The 11399-nt window shown below is 55.0% G+C and overlaps 1 protein-coding gene across 2 annotated transcripts; it reads left to right on the forward strand.

Annotated features, from left to right (window-relative positions):
* The first annotated feature begins 3995 nt into the window (after positions 1–3995).
* DLX1 (distal-less homeobox 1) lies at positions 3996–8463 on the forward strand. Of its 2 annotated transcripts, none has more exons than XM_036105512.2 (4): positions 3996–4140; positions 4588–5268; positions 5945–6144; positions 7290–8463. In XM_036105512.2, the coding sequence occupies exons 2-4, from the start codon at positions 4956–4958 to the stop codon at positions 7542–7544; spliced, it is 768 nt and encodes a 255-aa protein (XP_035961405.1). In that variant the 5' UTR covers positions 3996–4140; positions 4588–4955; the 3' UTR covers positions 7545–8463. The 2 variants fall into 2 exon arrangements, with proteins under 2 accessions (XP_035961405.1, XP_035961406.1); XM_036105513.2 differs by having other exon boundaries at positions 3996–4136.
* Positions 8464–11399: the final 2936 nt, after the last annotated feature.

Genomic DNA, 11399 nt, shown 5'->3' on the forward strand with positions numbered 1-11399 from the left:
GCCCATTGTGTCTGTGGTCCTTGGTCTCCGACAGTTACTAGAGGGAGAGGGTAGATGGTTAATTTTTGATTTTCTGAACTTTTCACATGGGCGCGTGGGGGAAAGAATGAGACTAGATGTTAGCTGGGAATTTTTTTTTAAGTCTCTTCTTTCCCCCCTGTGGATCCCACATTGGCACCAGCCCTTCCAGTTCCTTTCCCTTCATAGCTGCTTTGTGATGAAAAGATTAGCCCACAAACGGTGGGGTTGGTTACAAATATTTCCTTGCCTGTGAACCCTGGGTCTGGCTTCTACAGTGTTTTATCAGTCCACAAACAGGACCTTCCTGGTCCCCTGTGGCTCCTCCTCACACCCCTCATCCTGCCCCAAGCGGCCATTCCTGAGGTTACTTTTGACGGACCCTCTCGCCCCTCCATCACACACACACACACACACACACACACACACACCCCGTCTGTTGCACTAGAAATTAGAACATTGGCCCCACCAGTCCAGGTGTGAACAGTGTCCAGCTGGTCTAGCTCCTAAGCTGACCTCTCCCCATATTGGCCCCCTTTGAACTGCGCTCTCCTGCTGGGGACCCAGAGGATTCTAGCAGGGGAAGATATGGAAACTTCAGAGGGCAAGAGCCAAGTTAGCTGGGATTGGAACTGGCAACCTGCAGCTCCACCTGCTTCGGAAGCAGAAAATCCAAGCACCCACATTCTGCATTTCCCAAAGGCCCATTTCTGATCAGAATACCCTCCCTTCCTCAGTACGCACTACCCACTGCCCCCCAGCACCTGTTCACACCTGGGCTCAGGTGAAGAGGTGCTGGGTGTCTAGTAGGCCACATAGAGAATAGCCCCCCCTCTGATTATAGTTTTAGGAACAAGTTTGGTGAGGGTGTCCGGGCAGCCAGGGGTTGCGCTAACTTTTGTTTCTACTGAAGCGGGTTTTGCAAAGTTGCCACCCACTAAATATAGCTTGGGCTGGAGCGCACCAAGGAAATGCAAGCACCTGTAGTTGCCATGACAGGTGGTCTCTGTGATCAGGACCCAGGAGACACTCTGTGTCTTTGTGACACAGAGTGGTGGGAGAAGACATAGGAAACAGGTCAGTAAGTACACTTGGAAAAGTGGCTAGTTCAAGCTTTTCCCAGAACTCAGATTCTCCTGGGCACCCTCCATCCCTTACAGCTCCCTTTCTCTGCATGCAGGGATGGAGAATTTGGACAGAGGTGATTCCAATTCAAGTGGATCTGAGAGCTGGAAAAGGCGAGGGAGGGGTTGAAGATTTACAAGCACCTTAGAAAAACTTTTCGGGGTGCTTGAGACATTGGCCAAGCAAAGGCCTAGAGACTGAGACTGCTGCTCCTGAACAACCCGATTCTTTGGGAAGGAACCTGGCCCAGATGGCCTTGGGAGAGAAGTGCCTTGGGAGAGCTTTGCCAGATAATGATTTCACTTCTCTCCTAGAGCAGTCAGATTGCAACGTTAGCCACTTATCTTATCTACGGATCAGTTTACTCCAAGTTCCCCAGGAATAATTTTATTAGGACCACAGGATTTTACCAACCACTGGGATAACATGCTGTTTGTGCAGCAATTATTCTGAGGTGGAAGTATTTATGGGACAGGTTTATAATCCTATTTATTAAAGTAACTAGTTTAAGCCTAGTTTAAACATTATACACACATATATGCATATATACCAGCACCAGCCAATATCAGCAGCTCCGTAGGAAACAAACTTGATTTAGAACGAACTCCGTTTAACATGCTTTGAAGTTGAAATTAGAAAGCAGATTTTAAAAATACCGTGTGCACCACCACCAGCACGACCACCACCTTCCAGCTGAACTGGCCCCACACGTCACCCGGGGCCGCCGAGACTCCAGCCCACGCGTGCCTACTGCTAACGCCACCGGACTCGGGTCGTGCGGTGTGTCCCACAGGTTCTACTCGGAATCCGGGACTCTCAGGATAAATGTGAGGGTTGGGACAGGCAAAGATCTAAGCAAACCAACGTTTCAGAACAGGTGTCGTCTTAGCAGTGGGAATGGGGGCGGGGGTGGGTGGGAGGGATCCACTCCCGGCTCACAGAATGGAGATAAGATCGCACGCTGCGAAGCTACTCAAGGCCCGGTGTCTCAGCGCCCGAGGGCCCCGGCTCAGCCGCCCCTCCCCGGACCTGCTTCTCTGGGGCTAAGAAATAATTCCCGAGTGTAGACACTCCCTCGCCCACATATAATGCATTTCTAAAATAAACAAAGCTCTGAAACCGTTTCCTGAGGGGGCGCGTGCGGGTCCTTTGTTCCACGGAGCCAGCCCGGTCCCCTGCGCTGGAAAGGCTTGGATTCCCCCTCCCAGATGTGGACAGAGCCCTGTAGACGGTCGCGACCCGTCGCCGCCTCTCTCCCCTTCCCCCACCTTACAGTTCTCTGGAATAAACTGGCCCAAGGGCCGCCCAGCCGTCGGGTTTCCTCACGTACAGCCCTGAGCGCCAGAAGTCAACAGCCACTTCCCTCGGCCCCAACCCCGACCCGGCGCCAGCCGCGGAGATCACTTACGTGGGCAGGGCCCGCTAGAGGTGCGCGCAAGAGACCAGGGGCCCGGGCGGCATCCGTGCGGCTGTGCAGGGCGCACCGCACCGCACCGCACTCCACACCCCGAAACAGGCGCTAGGAAGGAGCAATTAAAACCACAAGTGCAACACGGAAATCAAGAGGAGTCGAGCGGCTCCGGGGGTAGTCTGGTGGCGGAGTCATTAGCTGGTTGTTGCTACAAAGCATCACCCTGTGGTTCGGTGATTAAGGAAAAAAAATCTTTTTAAACGTTGGCAAGCCAGTTATTGGTTTGAAGGATTTTTTTGTTTTGTTTTGCTTTTGTTTTTCCTTTTGCTCCAACCACGCTGCCTGAAATATTGCTACCCCCGATATCATGCCCTTAAACCAAAGGAGAGGAATTCCGCGGGCAGCAGCTGCGGCTACAGAAGTTAAAAAAGAGAGAAGCCCTTTCCACTAATATCTCTAACGACAGCACCGATGTAATTTGTTTTGAATGTTCATTTTTATTGGTGTTCCCTCTGCCAAAATGTGCTTGATTACAGAGGTTTGTCCTGTGATCAGTGCGCACTCCAGACAGGGGAAGGTGCATCGCCGAAGGTTCAACTCAGGCCAGATCAAATCCCGGGCTGTTTAACGCTGAAAGGCTGCATGTTGCTATTAGTGTTAAATATATGGCTAATTATGCGTATGAAAATTAAACATCAGTGTTATGCTAATGGGGCGCCTTCAGCTGCGGATCCGAGCACTTGAGACTACCATTTAATCAAATGAATCAGTAACTAATACATCTGCACGTGTGAACTTTCACAAGATCATTTCCCCGTTCCCATCACACCGCTAAATTATGAAAGAAATAATTATCAACACTTTCTAATTACCTAACAAAGTAATTTGGGATTCACCGTGGGGCTGGCGGGATGGGGAACCAACAGCCCCTCGCAGACAGCGTGGTGCGCGCCACGCCTCGTGGGGGTGGCTGTGTCGTGGCGGCGGCGGGGGGCTTTTGTGAGCTTTTCTGTACCTAGCGCCCCAGAAGATAGAAGGCGCCGTGGCAGCTTTTGCCAGCCCTGCCCCCAGGCCCAGTGGAGCCCGCTTTGGCCACTGGAGATGAGGAGGATCCTGGGCGACAATGAGAGACAAGTCTGTAGCCAGATCTGCGAGCCTACCACCGGCCTGGTTTTGCCGCGGGTTTCGGTGGTCCGCAGGACTCCCAAACCCGGGGTACTCTTGCCAGACCCCAGGAGGCCGGAAAATGACCCCCTGGTATCCGAGGCTCAAGCCGAACTGAGCCCGCCGGCCCCTCGGCTCCACTCTGCGCCGCGCCCTTGGGGCGAGTGAGTCCAGGGCGTTCGGCGCAGAGGGAGTGGAGGGGAGGGGGAGGCGGAGGAAGGTTGGGAGGGAAAGAGGGGGTGTGTGTTGGGGGGAGGGGGCGGTGCGGCCGCCTTTCCTGGGAGGAGAAGCGCGGGTTCCTGGCTCTTCGCGCGCTCTGCTTTAATCAGACCGGTGCAGCCTCGAGCTGGAGTGGCCAGCTGGGCCTGGAGCAATGCGAGCGGGCCCCAGCGAGCGGCGGCGGCGGCGCGGCGGCCGAGTGAGTGAGTTCGCCTGGAGGGCCCCAAACCCGACCCCAGGGATGTGGCAGAGCGGACCCAGGCCAGGGAGGCGCCGCCAAGGAGAGCGCTGCGCTAGGCACACGACTCTCGGGAGGACAGCGCCTTGTTGGTCGCCTCTGGTGCCCCCCCCCGCCCCCCGCAGTGCGCGACTTTGCGCTCCGAGGCCGCGGCCGGGGCTCCGGAGCCGCGCTAGCTGAGCGCCGGACCGGGTGACGGCGGCTAGGAGAAGCGGTGCCCCTGTCCCGGTGTTGGGGGCGGGCGGAGGGTGGGGACAGTAGTGGGGGGAGGGCGGCTGCGCCGAGCCGCTGGTGGGTTTCTGGGAAGTAAGGCGCGCCGGGGAGGCGGGAGGCTGAAGAGCCACGGGCCGCTGAGGTCCCGGCGCGGGCGCTGCAGCCCATTGTGCGCTCCACACCGCGCGCTCTGTTGCAGAGGAGCCCCGGCCGGGAAGTGTGGACGCGTTTCTCCCGAGGCCGGGCCGCCTCGCCCGCTCTAGTCCAGCGGAGCCGGAGCGCCTCGGACCAATCCCCGGTGATTATGCAAGACAGCGGACCAATCAGCTCCGCCAGCTCATGAATATTTATGACCTTGGCTGAGTCAAAGCTTTGAAGCGAGTTTGGGGAGCTCGGCAGCATCATGCTTAGACTTTTCAAAGAGACAAACTCCATTTTCTTATGAATGGAAAGTGAAAACCCCTGTTCCGCTTAAATTGGGTTCCTTCCTGTCCTGAGAAACACAGAGACCCCCAAAAGGGAAGCAGAGGAGAGAGAGACACCCACACCCAGACCCCGCGAGAAGAGATGACCATGACCACCATGCCAGAAAGTCTCAACAGCCCCGTGTCGGGCAAGGCGGTGTTTATGGAGTTTGGGCCACCCAACCAGCAAATGTCTCCTTCTCCCATGTCCCACGGGCACTACTCCATGCACTGTTTACACTCGGCGGGCCATTCGCAGCCCGACGGCGCCTACAGCTCGGCCTCGTCTTTCTCCCGACCGCTGGGCTACCCCTACGTCAACTCGGTCAGCAGCCACGCGTCCAGCCCCTACATCAGTTCGGTGCAGTCCTACCCGGGCAGCGCCAGCCTCGCCCAGAGCCGCCTGGAGGACCCAGGTACGTGCGCCTGCCAGGGAGAGGGAGAGGAAAGGGTACGAAGGGAGAGAGGGACAGAAGGAGGGAGGAAGGGAGGGAGGAAGGGGGGGAGGAAGAGAGAGAGAGGAGGGAGAGGGGGAGAGAGAGGTGGGGGTGGGGAGGACGCCGGAGCAATGGAGGTTTCGGGTATCAATCTATGTATGGATCCTTGTCATAGCAAAGAAAAAAAAATTTTTTTTAATTCCACCCAACTCGCAACTATCCAGCAAAGGATAAATCCGAGAGCGTCCCCTGGCACTGTCTGGGCCTCTGGGCGGCTCTGTGCGCCGAGCACACAATGCCCCTTTGGAAAACAGAAACCCACATGTGCACGTATTAGTCTCAGTAATTATTTATTGCGTAGCGCCATAAACAATGTATGCAATTAAGGGTAATTAAACCTCAACTACCGCCTGCAAAAATAGCAAACTTTCTCTGCAAAGGCAGGAACTGCACGCCTGGGAACTGCCCCAGTCCGCCTGCAGCGGCCCGGTCCGGCCCTCGGACTTTACGGGACACTTCCTGGCTTTCGGAGTTTCTTGAGCGTTTTCTCTCGGCCCAGCCTCTGTCACCCCTCAGTTGCCACTCGCCCTCGGCTCCCCGCACTAAAGGCTGTCCCTGCATTAACAGCAGCCCCCCGCTTCTGCTGTCCCTCCAGGGGCTGACTCCGAGAAGAGCACGGTGGTGGAAGGCGGTGAAGTGCGCTTCAATGGCAAGGGGAAAAAGATCCGCAAACCCAGGACGATTTATTCCAGTTTGCAGTTGCAGGCTTTGAACCGGAGGTTCCAGCAAACTCAGTACCTAGCTCTGCCCGAGAGGGCGGAGCTCGCGGCCTCCTTGGGACTCACGCAGACGCAGGTACCTTGCCGCTGCCCCTCTGCCAAGCGGGCTTCCCGCGGCCGGCCTGCGCCCGGAGCTTCATTTCTCGCTCTCTGGGCCTCAGGGTCGGAGACTGTGTGTGTGTGTGTGTGTGTGTGTGTGTGTGTGTGTGTGTGTGTCCGTCCGTCCCACCCCTGGCTCTCCCTGCGTCTCTCCTTCCTCCCTAGTTCTCTCTGCCCTGGCTCTGTCGCTGCATTCTGTACTCCGCGCTGCCTGCCGCCCGGCCCTCACTCCCTGGACAATCTGATTAGGGCGCGGAAGGATTTCCCTAGACGTTTTGTTTGGGGACTCTGAGGTCACACGTGCCCGAACAACTGGAACAATAGACGCTGGGCTTAATCCCTTCTTTGCCTTTGAAGTGTGTGGCTAATCACTCAGGGCCTGGGCCGGAGCCTCAGTCTCCCTCCTCCTCCTTCTCACCGGGTTGGGGTAAGGCGAAGTCCTTTCCTCCGCCTTCTCGCCTCCCCAGTCCCAGACCCTGGAGGAGGATTGCTCTAAGACTCTGGGGGAGCCCATGGGCTTTCTGATCACGACTGGCGCAGGTTTCCAACGTCTGGGCCGGTATTTGGAGCAGAGCTGGGGAGAGCAAACAGACACTAAGGAAAGGTTGATGTAAGTCCAAATGAAAAGTTTAACGAAACCTTTTGGCCTCCTCAGTCAGCCCCCAACTCAAGGGCAGAAAGGATGGAGCAAAGAGAAAGCAGGTGGCATTGCAAATAAATTTCCTCCACTCCTTTCCTCCACTCGGTTCTTTTATTGATGTTCACATTGGACTTGAAGACTCGATGTTGTGCAGGCGCTGCTTCTTCCCCCAGATGATTGCCAGGGTCGCGCTGAGTCCCTGACAAGCGAAGGCCTGGATCCCCCCTAACTCCTCACCACCACGCCCCCTTGGCTCTCTGAGAGCTGGCCCCTGCGGGCCACCGGCGGCCGGCAGCCTGGCCTCCGAGGCTTTGGTTCTTACAGGTGGTGGTGGGGCTCTGCTCCTCCCGCAGGGAGCTGCCCAGTTGCGCAGGGCGGCGAGGGGGATCCTTTCTCCCCTGTCCCACGGCCCCCTTACCTCCCCGACGACCACGGTAGGCACAATGGACCTAGCCGAGTCACATTATTGTCCGCTCTTGCAGGTCAAGATCTGGTTCCAGAACAAGCGTTCCAAGTTCAAGAAATTGATGAAGCAGGGCGGGGCGGCTCTGGAGGGTAGCGCGCTGGCCAACGGCCGGGCGCTGTCCGCCGGCTCCCCGCCAGTGCCGCCCGGCTGGAACCCCAACTCCTCATCTGGGAAGGGCTCGGGCGGCAGCGCGGGTTCCTACATCCCCAGCTACACGTCGTGGTACCCCTCGGCGCACCAAGAAGCTATGCAGCAACCCCAACTCATGTGAGGTTGCCCGCCCGCACCCTCCCGCCTCCTTCCCGTCTCCCCCCCGGCCCGGGCCCCTCCCGCCTCCCGGTCCAACCTCCCTGTCCGCAAGCCCTGGGCCTGGAGAGGGGCCCAGGGGCAAAGAAGAAGGAACAGCGAAGGCAGGACGCCCGCCACCTCCTTGGAGTCCCGCGCGGTCTGGACCGGCGACTTCCCGGCGCCCACGCCCTCGCCCTCGCCCCGGCCTAGGCCGCGCGGTGACAGCAGACAGCGGCCTCCGAACGCAGGCACAAGCTCCCGAGACAGCCAGAGCCGCAAGACGAGCCAGCCGGACCCGACTCGCCGACCCTCAGCCGTGTGGGACTATCAGGAAAAAACAAAACAAAACAAACAAACAAAAACACCCACAAAAAAACAATGTAGAAAAAGCAAAAGCTTTTTTTTTCTGTTCTGTCTGTCTCTTGTCTCCTTTCGCTCTGTATCTGTGCGCTGACGAAGTCGAGGTCCTCGTCTGTCCGCTGTCCTCATTCTGCGGCCTCTGAGAAAAGTCACTAGGTCGGAAGAGGCTCGGGCCGCCGGGCCGCCCAGTTCCACATGCTGGGACGTTTTGTCCTTTCGGACCTTCTCCTGGGCCTGCCTAACCATCTGGGTAGCTCGTTCGGGAATTGGGGGAAATTGGAGGGAGGGGGTTTTATTTATTGAGAAATGGACTTCGCCTGAGGGTGAATGTTGGCCAATTCGCAGTTCTGTGGGGCGCGAGGAGCGCATGGTCCAAAAGTACCGATTACTTCAAACGCACTCGGAAAAAACGAATAAGGAGGACCCGGTGATTTTTAACTTATACAGTAACTTTTGTACTTCGCTGGTATGGAGAGGTTGGAACCTAATGCTTTGCATTTTTACATGTTCCACATTATTTTTAAAAGAAAAAAAAAGAGAAATGAAGCCAACACAATATTCTCATCTCGGGGAAAAACACTTGGTCGCTTTGCCCGGACAAGAAGGAAGATCCTAATTCCCTCCTCGGGGAGCTCGAGAGAGGACCGATGGGCAGTGAAGAAAAAACAGGCAGGCATAAACGAGTGCCCTAAAGCCGGTGAGCTTTAAAGTCAGACAAAAGCAGCACTAATCCCCAGAGGCTCGACCACAGAATAACGCCAGGCAGCACCCTGGACGCCCAGTCTCCAGTGCAGGATCTAATCGCTGTACATATTATTATTGTTGTTAATTATTATTGTTATTATTATTGTTCCGTAAACATGTTGCACAAGCTTAGCTTTTTTCCGTTCTGTTGTGTGTGGCTGTAAAACCTGATGCTTTGTGAAATGAGAATCTTGACATTTTACTTGTGAAATTTGGAAAATGTGATCAATTGAAATCAACCGTGTTTTGTGTTCTCTATGTCAAAGTTTAGTTTTATATTGAGAATGTTAACTTATTGCTTTGTATCTTGGAAAAAAAGAACTTTGTAAATAAGTTATAAAGTTTCTTTGAGACAGTAAAATTATGGTTTCGAGAAAGAACTGCTGTCTGGTGTGCTGTGTGAGGGGGTGCTGTGGGCTGGGCCGGGCCTCCACCTCTGGGACAGATAACGCAGACGTAGGGACTCCTGGCTCCGGACATACCAGAATAAAGGGGAAGGCCCTCCCGAGACGTTGGGACCGTTCATCTTGCTCTGCTTCTGGCCCCCAAGGGGTCTGATCCCTACCTGGGTTGGAAGGGTGGGCAGCGACTGTCTGGCAAGGGTCCTTGGAGGGGGGGAATCAGGAACAGGTGCTGTGTGACAGAGCGGGGTCTCAGGAACCAAAGAGACTGTGAAGGATGGCTGAGAGATGAAAGCAGAGCTCAAAGGCAGCCCGCATGGGAGACTTGAGTGCCACCCCACACCCAGTTACTTCTCCGGAAGCCTAGAAGACTGAAAGCAGAGAGGCTAGGCTTTGCCCCCTCGCCATCGCGGCGATCTGGCCTTCCGGCTTTTGCTCGCCCCCAGGGCGCTAGATCCCGACGCGGAAAAGACACGGCCAGACACCGGAAAGGGGCCGAAAGGACTCGTCTGTTGGGCTACACCCGGTCAATCAGTGAGCTACGGGGGACAGTCCTAAGGCGCCACCTGGGCCCCTCCACAGTCACCTTCACCCGTCGGGCCCATCCACAACGAGAAGCCCCTTCCCTCCTAATGATACCCAGCTTCTCTCCGCGCCTCAGATGGAAATGCCAAGGGAGGGGCTGGAGGGCTCCGCTGACTCCTTGGAACCCAGGAGCTGGCCGAGTCAAGACCCCCCACCCTAGCCCGACAGTCCTGAGGCCAGGTCAGTAAGGGGGCACCTCCAGTGGAACGTTCCGATGAATTCTCTCCAGGAGAAAGTGGACTTCGAGCAACTAGAACCAGCCTGGCTCCCTCCACCCGGTGGCCCGGCGTCTCACCCCAACCTCAACCCCCGACCCCACCGCCGAGCCGAGGAAGCTCAGGGAAGCTGCGGGGCCCCGACGGGCTGCTTCGAGCGATTCCCGCTTCCCTCGCACTCGCCTTGCGACACTGCTTCCTGCGGGCTGGCCCTCCGCCTTTGGGGGGCCCTTTGCAGCGCGCGGTGGGGAGCAAAGCGGGGAAGGCAGTGATCTGTGTTGTGACAAGCACCCATTTTTCAATTGGTGCTGGTGAAAGAGCAGATGCTCCAGGCTCTTCTGACGCCCTTTGGGAAGGGGAGGGGAAGTGGTGGAGGGGCGGTGATGGAGGGAGCCGGGAAAATAGTGGGGGATGGAGCCGGGGACCTCGAGGCCCCATCAGAGCCTGGGATTGGGGCTTTTCCTCTCCTGCAGGTCTCCAGAACCCGGAACGCAAATGGGGGAGATCATTAGCGGGAGCGGACGGGCCTCAAAGCTGAGAGGGAACAGGATTTCCCAGGCTGGGTTCGGCAGCCGCCGGGGTAGGGACCTTCCGGGATTTGGTTTTCCCTGGAGATGTGACTTTGCTAGAGGGGAGGTTTTGGTGGGTTGCTCTTACACGTCCAACTCCGGTGCGGCAGCCAGGGCCCAGTGCCTGAAGCCACAGGCAAAATCTGTTTGGTCAAGCGGATTTTAATATTTTGAGATATTAGCTTATACTAATTTAATAATCTCTTGCTAACAGTTCAAATAGAGAAATTATTAGTTTTAGCTCAACGAAGGCGGTCTTTAGTTAGGCTCTATTATAATTATAAGCGGTTGCACTTTTTAAAAATGTTAATCTCAATATAGGCCTAATTAATGCTGCCTTGTTACTGACAAGTAGTTCATCAAATATCTGATTCAAAGATTTTCATAATGAGTATATTAATTAAACTATGAATAATCTAAAGGTGGTTATATTTAAACAATACCTCATTATAATGATTAAATACTGATTTCGAATATTATGTCTTAACAATTGTCACTTAGAAAACACAACCTTTCCTTATGTATGAGTCTGTAATGGCAAAATGCAATTTTGGGATTTTTTCCCCCTTGTTCAAAAAATGTGAACCTCATTTTAAAACACTTCTGAAATAGGTTACACACAGCTTAATGATTATCAAAATGACTCTTTTCTGCAAAAAAAGACCCCAAAGTGCGCGTACAGCTGCAAACCCAAGAGGGTCAGCATCATTTCACTGTATTCTCTTCTTGATTACAAGCCGGGCCCATCAAACACAACATAATTACAGTAATTTCAGGTTTATTTATTCTAATGCAGTTTCCCCATCTCTCTGGTAATTATGAGCAATTTTTTCGCCCAGGGAATCTTTTTGCATTAACAAAAGAGATAACGCACTGAAAGCCAAATTTGCTGTGCATTGAGAAAAGGGAAAAAAAAAAAATCAAATAGGTGCGAGCTGCCATCTCTGCAATTCTCCGGTACCGA

This window comes from Halichoerus grypus, chromosome 4 (assembly GCF_964656455.1).
Source record: "Halichoerus grypus chromosome 4, mHalGry1.hap1.1, whole genome shotgun sequence".
Classification (NCBI taxonomy): domain Eukaryota; kingdom Metazoa; phylum Chordata; class Mammalia; order Carnivora; family Phocidae; genus Halichoerus; species Halichoerus grypus.

Coding starts and splice junctions, on each gene's coding strand:
- DLX1 (XM_036105512.2), top strand. CDS start 4,956: ATGACCATGACCACCATGCCAGAAAGTCTCAACAGCCCCGTGTCGGGC. Junction 5,269..5,944: donor GAGCCGCCTGGAGGACCCAG/GTACGTGCGCCT, acceptor CTGTCCCTCCAG/GGGCTGACTCCGAGAAGAGC. Junction 6,145..7,289: donor TGGGACTCACGCAGACGCAG/GTACCTTGCCGC, acceptor CCGCTCTTGCAG/GTCAAGATCTGGTTCCAGAA.